Genomic DNA, 20,416 nt, shown 5'->3' with positions numbered 1-20,416 from the left:
TCAAATGATCTGGATGAGGGGTTAGAAGGATGTCTCATTAAATTTCCAGATAACACCAAATTGCGAGGAGTAGGGAATATCCCAGAAGATAGAGACAGAGTTCAACGAGATCTGAAAACACTGGAAAAGTGGGCAAATGAGAACAAGATATAATTCAATAAGAATGGGTAGCAGTGTGTGATGAGATCTTGGGGTACTCGTGGACTGTAAGCTAGATATGAGCAGACAGCGTGATGCAGCGGTAAAGAAGGCAAATGCAGTTTTGGGCTGTATCAACAGAGGCATCACATCGAAATCACAAGATGTCACAGTCCCACTGTATACCACATTGGTCAGACCACCACCTGGAGTCCTGAAGGCCTCACTTCAAAAAGGACATGGACAAAATTGAGAGGGTTCAGAGAAGAGCTATGAGGATGATCTGGAGCCTGAGGACCAAGCCCTACAAGGAAAGGCTGAGAGACTCGAGAATGTTCAGCCTGGAGAAGAGGAGGTTGAGAACGGAGATGATTGCTGTCTTTATTTCATTTTTATTTATTTCTTAAATGTTTAGCCCACCACTCTCCAAAGACTAGGTTGTCAATTAGAGGAGGGCAAGGAAAGGTTATTATTGGCAGCAGAGGAGAGGACTCACAGTAATGAGTTTTAACTACATGTAGAACAATATCGGCTAGATAGCAGGAAAAGCTTTTTTCCCCCACAGACAGAGGTAGTTCGGCAGTGGAATCAAGTTCTCCAGATATTCCTCGCCTCAGAGCAATGCTACAGCTCCTTAACAGATTCCAGGTCACAGTATGAATTAAACATTTAACCTGGAGGTAGTTCTCTGTTTGCTTGTTAATTCAATTACCGCCTTGTCCCCACACACCTCAGCAGTAGGAAAAAGAAGACATCTCAAAGTCCTTGTAGTACTAATTGCTGAACTTTCACTCCTCTAAACACATTATTCCGGCATCCGGTCCCCCCAGCGAGGCTTGTTCTCCGGGTGGTGCTGCACAGCCACTGACCTTCACAAGGAGGGGCACAACGAGCCACCCAAGAGCATTTGCCATCACAGGGGAGAGAGCCAAGCTGTGAAGAAAACAACCCTCTGCCAATACCAGAGTAAGCTGCGAAGGAGCCTGAGGTAGAGGAGGCTGGGTGCAAGGAAGGAAAATCACAGGTCCATCCGGGGAATGGAGAATTCTCACACATTTTTGACCTTCCCTGGTTCCCAAATATTCAGGGTCATGGACCAGCTTGATAAACAGAAGAAGAAGAAGAAGAGTTGGTTCTTATATACCGCTTTTCCCTACCCGAAGGAGGCTCAAAGCGGCTTACAGTCGCCTTCCTGTTCCTCTCCCCGTCAACCCTGTGGGGTGGGTAAGGCTGAGAGAGCCCTGATATCACTGCTCGGTCAGAACAGTTTTATCAGTGCCATGGTGAGCTCAAGGTCACCCAGCTGGCTGCATGTGGGGGAGCGCAGAATCGAACCTGGCATGCCAGATTAGAAGTCCGCACTCCTAACCACTACACCAAACTGGCTCTCACCAAACAGGTAGTCAGAACATGTTATTCGGGTTTCTCAAAACCGCCTACTAACTCACTTGCCAGCCACAAGCAGCACATATGAAGCTGCCTTGAATTGCAGCTGCCCCGTTGTTAGGCAATGGCAGACTCAGAAAAAGAGCTGGGTTTTTTTTATAGGAGTCTCAAAGCAGCTTACAAACACCTTTCCCTTCCGCTGCCCATAACAGAGACCCTGTGAGATGGGTGGGGCTGAGAGAGCTCTAAGAGGACTGGCTCTGTGAGAACAGCTCTAACAGGACTGTTACTAACCCAAACTCACCCCACTGGCTGAATGGGGAGGAGTGGGGAATCAAATCCGGTTCTTCAGATTTGAGTCCGCTGCTCTTAACCAGTTGGCAAACAGAATTCCTGCGTGTTTGTTTCATGTTAGGAAAATTTCAGAGGTGGCATGGGGAAGCTCATCTCTTCTTTCATCAATCCCAGTCCAAATTGAGCCTCATTTGCAAGGTACTTAGGGGGAAACAACAACAACAACAGCAACCCTGAGAGCTCCAGACATTAGAAAGCTCTGAATCTTATTCAGTTCTGCCTTTAGCCGTTTGTGCTACATCACTGGGGTAGAATAAAAACCAAGCTGGCTCTTCTGGGCCATCAAACATGTTCCCTGCCTCATTGGCTGGACGAGCTTCTGCCTATTACAAAAATGCCACGCACCCATCTGCCACTCCTTGAGTAAAATTGTGGCGGCAGTCACTGCGGGAAGGCCTTAGGGGCAAAGGGATGTAGGCAGATAAGAAATCAACAAGCTGGTGTATCTCTCAGCATTCCTGGAATCTGAAGAGCCTGAGGGACATGTGATCAACCCACCTTTGATCCAGCTTTGCACTACTGTCCATGTGTCCCACCCCAAACAAACTCCCAGCATTAGAACAGGGAAAGACAACCTTAGAACCTCTATGAACCCTTTTCAGGACAAGCGTGAGCCACAGTGGTTTAGTCATTGCTCCAGCATGGGCACCGTGTGAAGCCCTCTCTAAGATCTCAATGCTGGACAGAGGCACGAGATCTCGTTCGCCAGCAACTTTGAGCTGCACAGTAGGAATTAGCTTGTTTTCTTCTCCCTCTGCCCCCACACTTGCATCATGACCCCCAGGGATGACAGAGCCTCTATTCAGAAACGTGGTTCTTGCTTTGTAGTCAAAGGATGGCAGAGAAGGAGGCAGCTTCGGAAAATACTGCAGGATGTATGCAGCAGGGAGGAGCCAACAGGGTAGCTTGGTGGTTATTGGTTAGGTGTACAGACTTCTAAGACTTCTAAGAGTCTTCTAAGAGCCTCTTGTGGCGCAGAGTGTTAAGGCAGCCGCCTGAAAGCTTTGCTCATGAGGTTGGGAGTTCGATCCCAGCAGCCGGCTCAAGGTTGACTCAGCCTTCCATCCTTCCGAGGTCGGTAAAATGAGTACCCAGCTTGCTGGGGGGTAAACGGTCATGACTGGGGAAGGCACTGGCAAACCACCCTGTATTGAGTCTGCCATGAAAACGCTAGAGGGCGTCACCCCAAGGGTCAGACATGACTCGGTGCTTGCACAGGGGATACCTTTACCTTTACCTTTACAGACTTCTAATCTGGTGAGTTGGGTTTGATTCCCTGCTCCCCCACATGCAGCCAGCTGGGTGCTCAACACAGCACTGATAAAGCTGTTCTGACCAAGCAGTGATATCGGGGCTCTCTCAGCCTCACCCACCTCACAGGGTGTCTGTTGTGGGAGGAGGAAAGGGAAGGTGTCTGTAAGCCGTTTTGAGACTCCTTCTGGTAGAGAAAAGCGGCATATAAGAACCAACTCTTCTTCTTCTACCTCACAGGGTGTCTGTTGTGGGGAGAGGAATGGGAAGGTGCTTTGAGGCTGCTTCGAGTACAGAAAAGCAGCATATAAGAACCAACTCTTCTTCTTTTACTTGGCTTTAATGAGATTCCTTTCCGAGCAAAGGATAGCATTCTTCACCTCCCTCACCGTGCTTCAAGTTAAGGAGATTCTTTTACTCGACACAAGGTAAAGAGAAAAATATGGGGCACTTTGTGGGGTGTCAGTTTCCAGGGCTCACTCCTTAAGCATTGGGGTGGGCTACTCTTTCTATACACATCTATACTCTTTCCATGTGCTGCGATTGTTGCCATTCAAAAGTTTTCCAAACCTAAATACAACACTGAAAAGATGGTGGCACCAATAAAAAGCAGCAGGAAGACCGGGCTGACTGGTGCAAACCAACATGCAAAATTCAGCTCCCATCCCACAGGGCCTTCTGCACCCAGAGTCTCAATGGGAGGCGAAGATCTTATTTGAGACAGCACGTCTGGGAGCTATTTGTAATGGGGTAAAATACAGAGTGTGGATTGTCTGGTTCTAGGGAAATGGAACCACTCCTCAGATCAGGACATCAAAAACAATGTTTGAAGTCTTTTACTGTGCTTCAAAGGGGATAAAAGCAAAATCTGCCAGCGCTGACATTGCAGCTTCTTTCTCCCCTCCCCACACCAGCCCTTCAACAGCTCACTTTCTCTATACACCGACTTCATTTTAATAAATCCTGAATTGATTTCCTCCCTTTTATTGGGGCAGACAAACTCAGCTACAATTCTAATTATATTGTCAAGACAGATTAATGTCCCCAGAGAGGTTAAAGAAGGAATTGTTATTTAACATAGGGAGGTGATGATCTGGTGACCTCTCTTTCTGGCTCTCTGCTCGGGACTTGATCATTTATCAAAAGAGAGAAAGGGAACCTATTTTGTCAGGGAAGGTCAAGGAGAGCAGACTGGCACCTTTCAAACAAAGGAAGGAAGAGAGATAAATCCACTTGCCGGCAGAAAACGAATCAAAACTGATCCTTGGACGAGACCGACTCGTTTGATCAACATCTTGGACAGGGAAGGCATTACTCAAGCAAATTGAGTGAGATAAAAGAGGCCCAGTTTTCTTGCGGCAGAAAATGCCCTTCAAGAACCAGTCCTTATCACAGGAAAGGAACATGAAACGGAGATTTAATAAAAATAACCTTGGAGCAACTTGACATCAAGACACAGATCAAATCTAGATCATTCACATACCGTTTTGTCCTGTGCACTCGAGGCATTTGACATAAGTTACCGCAATATCTAATAACCCAATTAGCAAAACGGTTCCAAAACCAACAGCCACTCTTTATACACACTAGTCTGAAAAACACAGACAGAACTCTCTACGTTCACAAAGCCTGTCTGACTGTTCCAAAGGCCTTGAGATTAAAAGGTTTCACTGACACTCCCAAATAAGGTAACCGAGGTGGCTCTTCAGGTAAAGCTTTACACAGAGACAAAAAGAAAAACAAAAAGAAGGAACCCACAAATGTGCAAGTCGTCTTCTGAGGCATTCACAGGGTGAAATGAATAAGACAGGGAAATGCTGCTGGACATACAAGCAGGAGGCACACAAGGCATGCTCCCCTTGAGAATAGGAGGAAGCCCACTGAAAGGCAGTTATCACATGTATCTTTAGGGATCACTGGCTATCAGGCTAGCACCCTACCTGACCCTGGATTACCTTGTCACAGTGATCCATGCAGTGGTCACCTCCAGGCTAGATCACTGGCAGTCTTCAAGCAAAGGTTGGATACACACTTTTTTTGGATGCTTTAGGATGCTTAGGGCTGATCCTGAGTTGAGCAGGGGGTTGGACTAGATGGCCTGTATGGCCCCTTCCAACTCTATGATTCTATGATTCTATGATTCTATGATTCTATGATTCTATTATCACTGTAACTATGTGGGCCTGCCCCTGGCCTGGGAACTGCAGCTGGTTCAAAATGCAGCGGCTCAGGTTCCCACTAGAACACCTCAGAGAGCCCATATCTGGCCTTGGCTGAATTCCAAATCAGGTTCAAGGTTCTGGTTTTAACCTTCCAGGTATCTGAGGAACAACCTAGAGGTCTGTAGCCCCCAAAGAGCATTTTGCTCCACTAATACCAACCAGCTAGTGATCCCAGGCCCCCAAGATGTACGCTTGGCCTCAACTAGGGCAAGGCCTTCTCAGTCCTGGCCCCCACCTGGTGGAACAAGCTCCTGGATGAGCTGCAGGCCCTGCAGGAGCTTGCTCAGTTCCGAAGAGCCTGCAAAATAGAGCTCTTCTGTCCGGCATTTGGTTGTGGCCAATGAACAGTAGAACGACATCGGAGATGGCCCCCTTCTACAGGAACTCTTCCCCCCCGGAATGGGAAAAGTGGAATAGAATGCAAGGTTTTAGACACTGCTTACTGTAACTGGAAAGATTATTTAAATGTTTAACTGTTCCAATTGTTTTTAATGGGTATGATTCATTCTGTAACATGAATGTGGCATAGCTGCCTTGGGGCCGTTTACTCAATAACATGAAGAAACCTCCCTCCCGCTTCCTAATCTTTTATTTTCCGAGCCAGCCTTCTGTAAAAACCTAAGCATCAAAGCCACCTAGGCACAGCAAAGAGCCAGCACATGACCAGACAATCCTATTCCAGTCACCCTTATCAGCATTAATTCAACTCTGCTTAGAATGGGGCCGTATATCCAAGAAGCCAGGGTGGTTTGCTGCCTAGAATGCTGGCTGTGGTCAGACTGCAGAGATTAAGCTGTGGCTTGCCTGGTTTTATTGTGTTGTTCTTTATGGCCTCATAGGTCTCTGGACAGGCAGCATACAAATCACTTAAATGAATGAATCTGAATCCCTGCTTTTGGCTGAGGTCACGTAGGAAGCTTCAAGGCCTTCGCCTAGCTGGATCCAGCCGGCTTTTTCGCTCAAGCAGGCTTACAGTGGCATCCTAAGCAGACTTCCTTGCGCGTCAGCCCTGTTGGATAGATCCAAAGAGTAGACCTGCTTCAAAGGGCTCTCTCGGTTCCTCTTTGCTATAGCCCCCACCCAACCAAGCTTTTCTATAGCCAAATCCCATCAGACCCTTTGTTGGAAGTCAATGAGGACCACCTCATTTTTTCACTTGCAGAGAAAAGCTGGTCGGATCCATGCCACTCTTTCACAAGCCATCTTATTTCACAGAGCTGTTGAGAAGGCCCCATCACAATCGCTGACCAAGGGCAAGAGATGGCCATTTGAGCAGACAGCCGATTCTGGGGAAGAGAGCACCATATAGGAGTGTTCTGAAAGCCAAGGGTGGGTGCCGAGTGAATGTGAGTACACTGTGAACCTCAGAGCTGCCACAAGGGGAGAGGGTCATAAACAAGCCCCTGCTCTCCTTGCCCCATCATTATGCATCCTGGGAAGAATTTTGGACTGGAATCTCAAGCGTAATCTAAAGTTGTAACTTGAAACAGACCTAAGATTTAGCCATAACAGGGGATAGGAAAAGCAGAAGGGGTGAGTGGGTTACTTTTGTATGACTGTCGTGATTCTTCCATCTCTAGGACACCATCTCCTGATAGAGGCTATTTCTGATTTTAAATCCTCAGCCAAAAGAGAACATTGATTAAAACCGTTCATTCCCATTGCTTGGTGAAGTCACTGGGGGCCTTATTTCCTGCCCCTCAACCTAGAGACACTCAAGACTTAAAAGGCTGAACTAACAGCACTTCCATTTCATTTCCCATCTCTTCCTAGACAGTTCTAATCAGAAGATAAAGGAAGAACGTGCCACACTGGTAGCTACACTGCCAGGGGTGTCTTAGCTTCGTATGCAGCATGTGCCACAGGTTCCGCAGTTCCACGGACCCAATAGGGTCCTCATGCTTGTGTGACTTTATGAACTACAAGAATGAAAAAGAGAAGTTGTCAATTGCTTCCAAAGTTCCAACCATCCCTGGGAAGGGTGCCCCGCTTTAACAGCCCAAGTAACAGCGCCAGTTGTGCTCTGCAAAGGCTCTGCAAATCCTTAAACTGGTACTACACACCAGGAAAAGAGAAAAAGGAACGCAAACAATGGCATTTATTTCAGTCACAGAATATGGGACACCAGAACCAACCAAGTTCTTTGGCAAAGGTTTCTCCTGCTCTTTAGCCCCAAACGAAACATCTAGGTAAAGGAGCCTTCCCCACAAAGCACTGGATTGTCGGCTCATGCCCAGGATGGCTATTGAGCCCAGACCGTCTTTGACCCCTTAGCACTCCATTCCACTGTGTCTGGGAGTAAAGAAAGGCAAGATGGTGCAGCAGAGAGGGGATGATCCATGCCAGCACCTCAGAATCTTAAACAAGATCCTCATGAATAGGGCACTGCTCAAAATACAGACACCTTTAAACATTTCTAAACCCTTACCAGTTTGTCCAGGAAGACCACCAGATCCTAAGGAAAGAAAAAGAGAAGGTGATCAGCCCTCCAGGTCTTTTCCAGCAGCCAGCTGCCTCGTGTTCACTACAGCCACTCTAGCAGCTTGGTACAGGTCAAAATCAACTGTGACTGGCATCAAAACTACGAGGGCCACATTGAATTGTTATCTGAATTAGGCCCCATCAGGGAAAGATTGGGCTTCCTCAACTTCTGAGAGGAAACATTCCCACCCAGGGGAAGACCGAGATCACATTTTCCCCAGTGACTACCAGTTCCTTCAGCCTGTCGTGCCCATTCTGTTGTGTCCTTCCTGACTACCCAAGGTTGATCTTTTAAAGAGCTCTTCCAGAAAGATCTTTCCGTCAATGACCCAAGCCTCCCCTTCGTCTTCCTGCACCCTTACTCACCCACCACTACCTTGCACTTCATCCTTGAATGAACTCAGGTTGTATACAGCATCCAGCCCACTGCTGGCACCACAGAAGAGCAGGGTCAACCACTACTGCCCTCCAGACCTGACATATCTTTTCCTCACAGTCACACAGCAGCTATAAGAAATGTCATTATTGGGAGCCTTGTTTGGCATGGGGGGGCTCCTGCCTCCCCCCATCCCCACCATTTTTCCAAGCCTGAACAGGCTCAGTGGGAATTTATGTCGCCATTTTCACAAGAATGTGTAAGTTGGACCCGGCTCTTTAAAAAGCCCTGCGCCCAGTTTTGCCCTCAGAGCTACTCACTCAATGGCATGCTGAGATGGAGCGGGCCGATGAGGTAACCTGCCCAATACTTCATTTTAAAAGAAGCTAAACTTCACTAACACATATTCTAAACTCCCCCCTCCCACTGTCCCATTCCTCAATTCTCTGTCACTTTAAATCAGGGGTAGTCAAACTGCAGCCCTCCAGATGTCCATGGACTACAATTCCCATGAGCCCCTGCCAGCATTCGCTGGCAGGTGCTCATGGGAATTGTAGTCCATGGACACCTGGAGGGCCGCAGTTTGACTATCCCTGCTTTAAATGTTCGCCCAGCATCAAAGTGAGAAAAAACATATCAGGCATAAGCAACACAGAACACGCTCTGAACATGACTGGCCTACCTGGCATATCTCTTGCTGGGAGTATGCTTCTATGTCTGCAACAACAACATACATTATTTAAATCATTATAGCGTCCTTAAATTTATTTTTAATGTTCAAAAGCTGCCGCCCGCCTCTTTGCATCAAACGCACACCTTCTAGGCTGTGAAGAAGCTCCTACACCGCTGGGTTTGCTGCTTTCCACAGAATATGCGCAACTTTGTGCATAAGCAAGAGGCAGGCTTGGTGCTTCCATTAGAAGGCTACAAAATTCCAAAGCACGATGCCCCTGAAAGGGAAGTCTCCATGGAGCCATTATTCAGAGATGGTCTTGCTCCGTAACAGTGCATCTAATCTACAGTGTGTTTGCATTTTGGTCCTTCTAACATTTAGAAGTAGACTTTTAGGCAGCTTGTCTAGGTCAGCATTTTGTTAGTGTTTAAAATCTTCATTCAAAACAAGCCTCATGTAGCACACAAGACAGCTTAAACATTCAAAGCAGCCCCTGGAGACTGCAATCTTCATCTGAAGGAAAGGGAGACACAGGCTTGGATCCTGCCTATAATTTCCAGACAGAAGGGATTTCAGTGCTTGCAGAGCATGCCTCCCCTGCCGGCCAAAATGCCCCATGAAATGTTGCTTGAACTCCCCACGTCCCCACAAAGTAGTAGGAAATTCTTTTACACATAAAATGATTAAAAAGTGGAATACACTGCCAGAGGATGTAGTGATGGCCCCAGGAATAGACAGCTTTAAAGGGGGATCAGATAGGTTCATGGAGGGTATCAATGGCCACTGAGGGAAGCCTCCACATTCAGAGGCATTCATCCTCTGAATCCCAGAGCCAGGAGGCAACATCAGGGGAGAGCCTCAGCCTCTATGCCCTGTTGTTGGTCCTCCAGAGGAGCTGTTTGGGGCCACTGTGTGAAGCAGGATGCTGGACTAGATGGACCACTGGTCTGATCCACAGGGCTTTTATGTACCTAACAGCTATGTGGGGAGTTGGAGATATGCTGCATGATGAGGGAAATCAGGAAAGAATCCCACTCTTTCACCCATGTCTATTTGTTACACACCCTCACCTGTGGGTCTCCCGCCCCATACCTTTCAAGTGGCAACTCCTCTTTTGGGCTTCAGGTCCCAAGTGAAGATATTCATATAATCCTGGCCAGGGCCCACATCTTTTAAAGACCCAAACAGTGCCTAGTGCCAGAAGTCTGCCTCCACAAGGGACAAAGTGGAATGTAAGGGGGGGGGGTGGAAGAAAGATACAGCAATCATGCCCTAGAGGTCTCTGCCCATGTGCACTTCGTCAGGACCATGGCTTTTAAGCTTTCATAATTGTTCTGCCCCAGCAAAAGAAAACAGGACAGAGATAATCTCAGAGATGGAGAGAAAATTGAACAGCGATTGTGCCCAGATCCAGATGTGTTTTAGGAAACTGGCAGCTCACGGGTATCCGTACTACAATACTACAACAGCCAACACACACAGTGCACAAAGCACAAAGTGCTCTCAGCGATCTTCCTGATGTCACAAAGGATCCAAGAACATACTTTTCAGGTCGCAAATGCCAAATATGCCTTTGAATTGGTGGTGGACAGAACACTGTCCAAGAAAAACTGCATCAGGCAGCTGTTTGTGAATGGTGAAAGGCTTTGCAGAGAGCCACTTCCGGACCCCTGCAAGGCCAACCCCAGTTTCATACAAGCAGCGGCAAAAGCCTGTTTCAAGACCAGAATGCAACATCACCTGGTGGAGCCGTGGAGACCCCATAGCCTTTCATTTCCAAGGCTAGGACGCGGAAACCAGCCTCAGCAAGCGCTGGGATCTAAGGTGGAACAACAGTAGGAGAGTTTAGATTCTATATTAAACCCTTATTCTTCTCCTGCCACTCACTGCCTGGGTTCCTCAAGTCATAATCAACTCTCCCCCTGCCACACCCCCCCCCCCAGTTGTGTGCAGTTTGGCCTCAGTCGCCAAGCCCAGCTTATCAGGGTTACAGGGCTCATTCGTTCCAGACTCTAATAACTGGACAGTCACTTCTAGCAGGACAGATATAGCAACTGCTAGACATTGATGGTACAGAATGCAGAATGACAACAAGATTTGCAGGCCCTTCTCCAGCCCCACCCCTCTCTGCAGGCATCCCCAGATGTTCTCTTCATCTTCCATCAGCTCCTTTGAAAAATCCTGACATCTCTGCAGGGGATGCATGGACACCACAGGGCTTGCCAGCACTGGGGGCGTGGGCACTGTAAGGCCCTGATTCAAATGACAGGGTTTTCCAAGACTACAGTAGCAGCCGAAGCCAGTAGAGTAAGGATGATTCAGTCTGCTCCACTGGTGACCCGGATGTCCAATGACATCCTTGGACCCCACAGGGCAAGGGAAAGACCATAAGGGATCCTGATTTAAGTGATGGGTGTCATTCTCATCCTTGCAAAGGTGAAAGTTGTCTTACCTGGTAACGCCAAGAAAACCAGGATTCTGGGAAGCCATGGCAGAGACAAACTGGAGGGCCATCACCCAGCTCTACAAAGTGCAGCTGGGTCCCAGGCTAAGGGGGAAACAGAAGGTTTGGGGTTATGCCTGTGTGATGCCAACATGACATGTCTAAAGGTTTCGAAGTTCCATATCACATGAAAATCACAGAATGCATGAAAGGTCTCAGAGCTCAAAGGTTGTGTCACATTCTGAGAATCCCCCCCCCCCCAACCTCATAATACAATGGGACCTTTGGTGAATCAGATTTCAGTTGTTTCTAGGAGGCATGAAAGCCCTCAACACAAGTAGCACTGACCAATCACAAAACTGGCTGCAACTGGGACAGGCACATGATAAATATTCTCCTTTTCCCTTCGCTCCTTTAAAAGCACCTGACCTTGTGGGCTGCTGTCAAAGAACCACACCCCTTACTAAGGAGAATGTTTAGGATCATTTCCCACCCATAAGCCTTCCGTGGCGCATGGCACTGGTGAGAAGGAAGCTTAAACCTTCTGCCTTCTTTGTTTAGGTAGGCAACAAAAAATGCATCTGGCTTGTTGAGAGTGCTGTTAGGAGCCACTTTAACAAAATGTTATCGCTGTTACCTTGATAGTCACATAGCCATGGACTACTTTTTCTGGATCACAAGGAGGTGGCAACCTTTCTTGGGCAAGAAGCTAAAGAGAGGGAGACAAATCTCAGGTTATCATTTGCATACTGTGAGAAATACAGCATTTGGCTACCATCCCCTGGAGCCATTTGCACTCAAGAAAGAGAAGGTGGTGTGCGTTGTCAGGTGCCCTGCTCAAGCATCTTCCTGCAGATCGATTTGAACTTGCTGGAATTTTAACTGGAAGCAGGGCAGAGAGGGAACTGCAAGTTACAAACCTGGGCAACCACCTGATCAGCTCACTGGCCAAGCTGGAAGGCAAGTGCGGAAAAGCAGGGAAGAATCTGCTAGCTAGGGAAGAACAGCTGAAGAACGTTGAGCTGGGTTTGGTTCTCCTCTGCTGTGGGTATTCCAAACCTGAGCTCCAGTGCTCTGGAGTGTGCAATGAGCGGGAAGAGATGCCAGCTAAAGAATTCTCTGCTTTGTCAGTTGGCTTGTCTATATTATTAGCTGCTTTGGCAGAGTGGTAAGGCAGCCAACATGCTGTCTGAAGCTCTGCCCATGAGGCTGGGAGTTCAATCCCAGCAGCCAGCTCAAGGGGGGTAAAACGGTAATGACTGGGGAAGGCACTGGCAAACCACCCCGTATTGAGTCTGCCATGAAAACACTAGAGGGCGTCACTGGAAAGGGTCAGACATGACCCGGTGCTTGCACAGGGGATACCTTTACCTTGGGCCCCCAGGGAGAAAAGCAGAACACAAATGGATATTTACTTCATTTCCACCTCCACAGGGACTCAAAGCAGCTTATGTCATGCTCTCCTGTTTCATCTTCAGTACCAACCTGTGAAATAGGGCAGGCTGAGTGTGTGTGTGGTCCAAGGTCACCCAACCAGCTTCCATGGCAGAGTATCATCCAAACCTGGGTCACGCAGATCCAAGTCTGCTCTTGCCTGCTGTGGCCAGCAGTTATTCCTCCATCCCAGCCACCCACCCACCCTCCCTCCTTCTAATTTCTCCTTTGGCATCTAAAACTTCTTGCAACTTAATGTAACTCTGCTTGTTCATTCTAGCACTCCATTTAGGACACGATTCAAATTAGCTTTCTGTGCTGTGGCAGAGTGTGTTGGTAAGACTAAGAAACGCAATTCCAATCCAGTACTTGGAATGGTGTACATCCATACAGACTGAGCGGCTTCACTTCCTCCATGTGTTATCCATTTGTATGCTTTGATCCTGATTCAACTCATGCAATTCTGTAGACTTTGGAACCAGGTATTGTGGTGGTTAATAATTGGCATAGAATGCTGTTTCAGAATAGCCATCATTAAGTACTGAGTAACAGGGCATGAAGGGAGGGGAAAGAGACTAGAAACCATGAATTTCAGGAAAGGGGGGTTCAAAGGATTTTAAAAACAAACATTAGAAGCCTCAGTCATCATACAGAACATATATAGAAACCTCTGGCACTAATGCATTTTCGTAAACATATACACAACTGTGATGTTTAGAAGCTCAGAATTCTACATTCAAATGCACACACTGGAAGATAAGCAGTAGTTAAGATTATCGAAACGAGCTAAATGAGCTAAGAGAGGAGATAGGAGGATCTGTCTAGCCCTAGTTGACATATTAAATAGGGGCTTTATTTTATTATTTTATTTATTTATTGTATTTATATACCGCCCTCCCCGAAGGCTCAGGGCAGTTTACATGAAACAAGAGAATGATACAGGGAACTCCATTTATAGTGACAACAAGGTTGATAACAACAACATTAACATAGTAACAACAATAACACAGTAGTAACAATAACCTGACAGAACCGAAACAGTTCCACAGGGCCTGCAAAAGGCATTTGGTTGAGGACGACCCAAACCACCGCTTCCAATTGGCCCCCAAGCCCCCCCACACACACACACACACGCGCACACTACGACTGACACTAATCGACCTTACCCACTGGGTCCCAGTAAGAGTTGAGCTGAGGCTCTTGCAATTTCTATTTTCTAATATTATTGTTATGATCATGTTAAGTTATTATTGTTATAATGTTATTACTGTTATCACCTGTTACTATATGTTATCTGTATCTTTTCCTGTTTCCTGTAAACTGCCCTGAGCCCTCGGGGAGGGCGGTATATAAATATAATAAATAAATAAATAAAGAACAGTGGAAACTGCAAAGAGCATCAGCTCAAGTCATACTGAGGCCCAGTGGCTATTAACCAGCAAGACCAAACTAAACTTCTAGGTTCAGAAGCAGTCTACCTGTGAATGCCCATCACCTTCGTTTTCAGTTGATAGACTGCTTTTGGGACGCATCTGACTGGCCATTGTAGGAGACAGGATACTAGGCGAGTGATCCAGGAAGGCTCTTGGGCAGCTGACAATCCTGCCCTCTGACAGCACTTTTTGAATTAGTTTTAAAGAACGCAGCACAAACCCCTGCATTTTCCAGAGTGCAAAGGTACAAGTCTGCTGCTTTATGCAAGAGCCAGAATTTGCACTGCTGTGGGACACACCTACCAGGGCCCCCCCCCCATCGCCTCCAGGCAACAGAAGTGAGTAATCCAGAGAAAGCCCAAGACAAACCAGCCGGGCAGAGGGGAACACTGGCAAGGTGCAGATGCCAGACACTGCTGCAGTCTGCAGTCCCATCCAGCCCCCTTGAAGCAGTTTAGCATTTTATACTGTACAGGGAGCCCTACTACCAGCATCCTCCCAGGCTCATGACATTCTTTGTTACACAGCACTTGAGGCATTACCCACAGTGAAGAGGGGAAAAAATGTGCAAGCGACGCAGAACTCTTCATTAGCAAGGTGGGAATGGGGGGAATAGTCAATTCTCATCAACACAATATATTATTTTACATTGTGTTATGAGTTCTTATTGCTAATTGTTCTTAATGTTAAGAAAATGTTATGTATTCAAATAAAAACATTATAACGTACTGAATTATGAACGTTTCAATGTAAAAGGCTCTGAGCCACAAGGGAGGGCAGTATACAAATATAAATAAAGAGCCAGCTTGGTGTAATGGGTAGGAGTGCCAACTTCTAACCTGGTGAGCCGGGTTTGATTCCCTGCTCCTCCACATGCAGCCCGATGAACGAGCTTTATCAGTTCTAGCCATAGCACTGATAAAGCTGTTCTGACTGAGCAGTAATATCAGGGCTCCCTCAGCCTCACCTCCCTCACTACTACACGAACCAATCTTATAAGAGAACCAGAGGACCTCTCCATTCTCAGGGCCAGGCACGCTCCATCCACTCACCTGAATCCCAGTCAAATCTTGTAGCTCCTTTAGTGCAGAGTCAGCATCTTTCACAAGGATGGTGGCCATTCCCATCTCCCGTGCAGGCTTCAAGTTGGCGCCAATGTCATCCAGGAAAATAACCTAGATTTAAGAAGAGGTCCCACCCGGTAATCAGCTGATAATCATTCCTGGACAACTTGTTCAGAGGGCTTCCTGCTTCCTTACGTGTACTCCAAATATTGCACTTCGGAAAACTGCCTTCCTAACTTGTATAAGTGCTAATTAAGCGACAGGGTTGTGAGTGTCGTGCACAGTGCAGGGGGCTGGACTAGATGACCCAGAAGGTCCCTTCCAACTCTATGATTCTATGGTTCTAATTGTGATTCATAACGACCAAGTCTTCGGTGAGGAAAAGGGGAGGAATTAAATGATGAGGAGTCCTGCAGCTACTCAAGCCTCTTTTCGTCTGAACCTGATTCAGATGTCCTTTGAGCTGGAGGAGAAGGAAAGAGACACTGCACACGCTGTCAGCCATGAGGACTAGAAATTCACTCTTTGTTCAGATGTCACCTCAAGTTTGTCAGGATGCCAAAACACATTCTCAGTCTTTTTTGCCGTCTCCTGGATGGCCAAACTAGCTGAGTTTTCTCAGATCTTGGAAGCTAAGCAGGGTCAGCCAGGGTTAGTATTTGGATGGGAGGCCACGACAGAAGTGCAGGCTCATAGCACAGAGCAGCCTTTCTAAAAACTATTTACCATTGAGAACCCCCTGAAACATTCTTCAGGCTTCGAGAAACCCCAGAAGTGGTGCGATCGTGCAGAATATGGTTGGGAAGCACAGCTGGGGACACACCCACCAGGGGCCCCTCTCCCTCCCATCAGGCCCATCATTGGCTATTTTGGGAGGGGGAAGGGGGGTCAACATGACCATATATGATCAAATCATCCAATAACATTTAACAATTTTTTAAAATATAAATATAAAAAAATCAATGAACGCTCACCCATTCAGGAAGTCAACTTACAGTCAGGACACACACCTGACCTAAGGATCTGAAACCCAGCTCTCACCTATCTAAGCCCAGTTCTCTGTCCACATTAGTTTCACTTAGGATCTGAATTCATCACTAGTGGTCCTGATCTGTCTCTGATAAGGAGCAATTCCATCTCTGCATCACTCAGAAAAGAATAAACCAGCCCACTCCCACAAGAATGAATTAATTGAAAAACCAGCATGCCACTTGCCTCCTGAGGTTTTGCCTGCAGAACCTCCAGGGCGTACTCATAAATCTTGGGATCCGGTTTCTGCAGGTTAATACGACAGGACTCAATCACTGCATCAAAGTCCTTCCGCAGCAGACTGAAGAGTTGTGCTGTTTGCTGCCGATGTTGGCTGTCATCAATCCAGTTGTTTGTAAGGACAGCAATCTTGAAACCTGAAAAAATATTGGTTGGACAGGGATCAGCTGGCAAATAGACTCAAGATTCTGTGTAGGGTTTATCATGGATACACACTTTTCTTGGGTGCTTTAGGATGCTTAGGGCTGATCATGCGTTGAGCAGGGGGTTGGACTAGATGGCCTGTATGGCCCCTTCCAACTCTATGATTCTATGATCAGGAGAATGCCCATTCTGCCCCCAGAGTTAGGTACAGAATGTGCATCAGCTCTTGTCCTGCAGAAATGCATGTTCTAATGGCACATTTGGAATGCACGTACATATAAATGGGCTGGGAACTTCACTCATGGAATGAAAATGAAAATAATTAATCTGGTCACTTAGGTTAGAAATGAGCCAAGTTCTCTTTGCCATATGGACTTCGTCCTTACCATGATGCTTGGACATTCTCAGGAGTTCTACATTATGAACTCACTGGAAACACACTGACTACTTCCATTCTTAATGGGTCAAGCATAAGATACCTTTTCCCATTTCTTTGAATCTGTCCCTCATTTCTAAACTTCCCAAACACAAGCGTGTCACACCACTTACTTTTATATGCCTACATTAAACAAATAAAGTTTTGCTCACTTTAACAGAATCAAGTTATAAAATCTTTTAACAGCAGGATCGCTGTTAAAATAACTCAATAAGGGCTTAGTGGGTAGAAAGTGGGTGTGGCCAATCTGAAGCAGGGGCTAATTCGGATGCGCCCTGCTTCAGCCAGGCCATGCCCACTCTCCAGCCACCCAGCCAGCCAGGGCTCTCTGCTGGCACTGCCAGCAATTTGCCCGGGACAATGCCAGTGGGTGGGGATGGAGGCCTCCATTCCTGCTGGGCTTGCAATGGGAAGCTGCAGGGGGGGGGGGTCTTTCCCTTCCCCCTTTCGTCTTTCTCTTCCCCCTTCCCAATAGGAGCCAGCAGGAGGGGGAAAGGGGGGTCTCCCCACCTCCCCCTGTCTTTCCTGTCATTTTGCAATGGCACTGTGAGCAGGAGCAGGTTCCCGCCCGGAGCGCCATTGCAAAATGATAGGAAAGCGCGGGGAGGGGCTGCCTTCCTTCCTTTCCTATATTTCTGTCTGTCTGTCCCCTCCATTACCTCTCTAGTGCTCGCTGCATTCCTGACTGCAGCAGGCTTTTTTACTAGTACTACAATAAACAGTTACAGGGACTAGGCTATCTTCCTATTCTGTAATTAAAAATTCAGTGCACATCCTGGTAAGAAGGGTATCAACCACTGTAAAAGAATGAACGCAGACGAGTGTAAGTGCTCATTGCCCAAGGCACCTACAACACAATTACTAGCTCCCAAAAAAACCCACAACCACCCTATTACATGTCTTTGCTTGGAGATTTCCAAAGGATAAAACAGCAGATGTTCCCCCAGCTTGCCCCCTAGCATCCCTTTCAACAATGGAGGCGATTACCATTGTTTTGCAGAGTCAGAGCAGCTCGCAGAAGAGGTGTGTTCACTGAGTCTTCATTTGTCATGTCCTCAAAAGCCTGAGCAACGGAGAACTTCTCTGGGAGGGAGAGTCCAGAGGCAGCAGCCGCCTTCTTGCAGTCTTCATCTAGCTCTGCCATAAGCTGGATCAGGCACATCAAGTTAAAATATATTATTTTTTTTTTATTTTATTACATTTATATACCAACACCACCCTTGTGGCTCAGGGCAGTTTACAGTAACATTCATGGTGCAATACAAACATCAGATAATGACTGAGAACATACATATTTCTAAGAGTGGAAACTCATAACATTGTTGAACGTTTACCATTTAATTATAACATCATAATTTTATAATTCGCTATTTTGTATTTAAGTGCTGTGGTTTGCCACATCTACCTGCGAGGTGTAGTTGGTGATTGGGGGGGGGGGGAGGTCTGATTGATGGCATTGTTTCACCGGCCCCGAACAAAGGCCTGGTGGAAGAGCTCCATTTTGCAGGCCCGGCAGAACTGTTTTAGTCCTGACAGGACACTGATCTCTTCTGCGGGCAAATTCTACCAGGCTGGGGGCCAGGGCAGAGAAGGCCCTGACTCCAGTCAAGGCTAGACGAACTTCCCTGAGGCCAGGGATCATTGGAATTTAAACAAAAAGCAAAGAGGTGGGGGAAGAAATATAGGAAGGCCCAATTTCAGACATATTTAGAAGAAACAGAGTTGGGTTTTATATCCTGCTTTTCTCTATCTCAAGGAGTCGCGAAATGGCTTTCAAGCAGTTGTGCCCTTTAATTATTTGACTGAAAAATGTCTGATTGATTTATTTAGGGTAGAGAAGTAGAGTTGGTTCTTCTATGCCACTTTCCTCTACCAGAAGGAGTCTCAAAGCGGCTTCCAATTGCCTTCCCTTTCCTCTCCTCACAACAGACACCCTGGGAGGCAGATGGGGCAGAGAGAGTTTTGAGAGAGGCCTTAAAAGAGATAAGCAATTGCCAGCTTTGGAAGACTGGTGAAAGATTGGGATAGGACAATCAAGGACACTCTTGTATGTTTCTCCAGAGAGCTCAGGAGAGTAACTCAAAGCCTAATCTATTTCATGATGTTGTTGGGAGAATAAAACAAGGCAGAGAGAACAATTTAGACCATCTCCCATTAAAATTTTGAATCCTTTCACTGAACTCTGGAAATTATATCCTTTGTCTATCTACAGATGTTTATAATCGGCTTCTCCTTAATTTGTGAATGGCATCATGCACTCTATACTTCCACTACACACAATTTCAAGACTCCCCCAGCTTCTGTGTCTCTTCCTCGAACGGAAGAAAGCACTTAGGTTGGAAGGGGGGCTCCTTAGGCTGGAAGAAGTCCCTCTCCCCTGGACAGCACCCAATATATTTGAAATTCATACATTATATTTTGCTTTTATGAAATCACATTCTACAAAAATCAGAATTTTAAAAAAAAAGGTTAGAGAAAATGTGACTAATTAGTGCTTATTCAGTTCAGTCGGTGGGTAAGTAAGGATTTGACCCCAAGGTTTCCAGAGCCTTGTCATACACATCACCCAAATTCTGCTGCCATATAGGCTGATCTGGAAAGGGACTAACCGGCAGGGGGGTGGGTTCGCCTCACAGTTGAGGTTTAATCCTCTCTAGGGTTTCTGCAATTCCCATGACCCAAGATAGGTCATTGAGTCAAAGTAAATCTGATATAGTCCACCAAGCTGGTTGGGAATCCCTGGGTCAGGGATTAAAACTAGATCTAAGAACATAAATAGCAGCAACTCTACAACTGAGCTTCTGCCCCCCCTCCCCCAAGAGTCTTACCTGAGTCAGTCCAATTTGACCACACATTGCTCTGGAGAAAGGCCCCTCCGGGCCTCCTTGCACAATGACATCTTGGAAGAAGTTACTAGAAGAAGGAAGTCAAAAAACAAAGTTAGGACTGAAGATGGCCATGCACAGAAGACAAACCTAGATTCCTGGAAACTATGCAGTGAGCAAGGGTGCCGCCATCTTTCTGTGCCTGCCTATGGGAACCCTGCTTGTACACAGACCTATCACGACACAGAGAAAGAAAGGGATTGGGGAAAACATGATTGTCTTGCTAAGTGAGAAAGAATGATGAATGAAGGACACATAGAAGCCATTCCTCTTCTACCAGAAGAAGAGAAAGGCTAGGGAAAACCTCACATCAGGCCTTGAGATGGAAGGAGCTGCAGGTGGTTGACTGGCAGGTAGTGAGCAATAAGCGGTTTGAATTCTGAGCATGGGTCAAGAAAACAGCCAGCCAAAGGGGTCAGACTATTAT

General features: G+C 46.7%; 1 protein-coding gene across 2 annotated transcripts in view; it reads right to left on the bottom strand.

Annotated features, from left to right (window-relative positions):
* Positions 1–20,416, bottom strand: part of EPHX2 (epoxide hydrolase 2) — an 82,885-nt gene that overhangs the window by 53,016 nt on the left and 9,453 nt on the right. For both annotated transcript variants that reach the window (XM_077331370.1, XM_077331369.1), the window contains exons 2-10: positions 19,933–20,017; positions 18,092–18,251; positions 16,471–16,661; positions 15,244–15,366; positions 11,962–12,033; positions 11,334–11,429; positions 10,622–10,700; positions 8,891–8,925; positions 7,780–7,806 (exon numbers count right to left, since the gene is read on the bottom strand). In XM_077331370.1, coding sequence (XP_077187485.1) covers positions 7,780–7,806; positions 8,891–8,925; positions 10,622–10,700; positions 11,334–11,429; positions 11,962–12,033; positions 15,244–15,366; positions 16,471–16,661; positions 18,092–18,251; positions 19,933–20,017 — 868 coding nt within the window. The remainder of the gene's footprint in view (positions 1–7,779; positions 7,807–8,890; positions 8,926–10,621; positions 10,701–11,333; positions 11,430–11,961; positions 12,034–15,243; positions 15,367–16,470; positions 16,662–18,091; positions 18,252–19,932; positions 20,018–20,416) is intronic.

This window comes from Paroedura picta, chromosome 1 (genome assembly GCF_049243985.1).
Source record: "Paroedura picta isolate Pp20150507F chromosome 1, Ppicta_v3.0, whole genome shotgun sequence".
NCBI lineage: Eukaryota > Metazoa > Chordata > Lepidosauria > Squamata > Gekkonidae > Paroedura > Paroedura picta.
The sequence above is the reverse complement of the archived record's forward strand: the minus strand, read 5'-3'. Positions and strand labels throughout refer to the sequence as shown.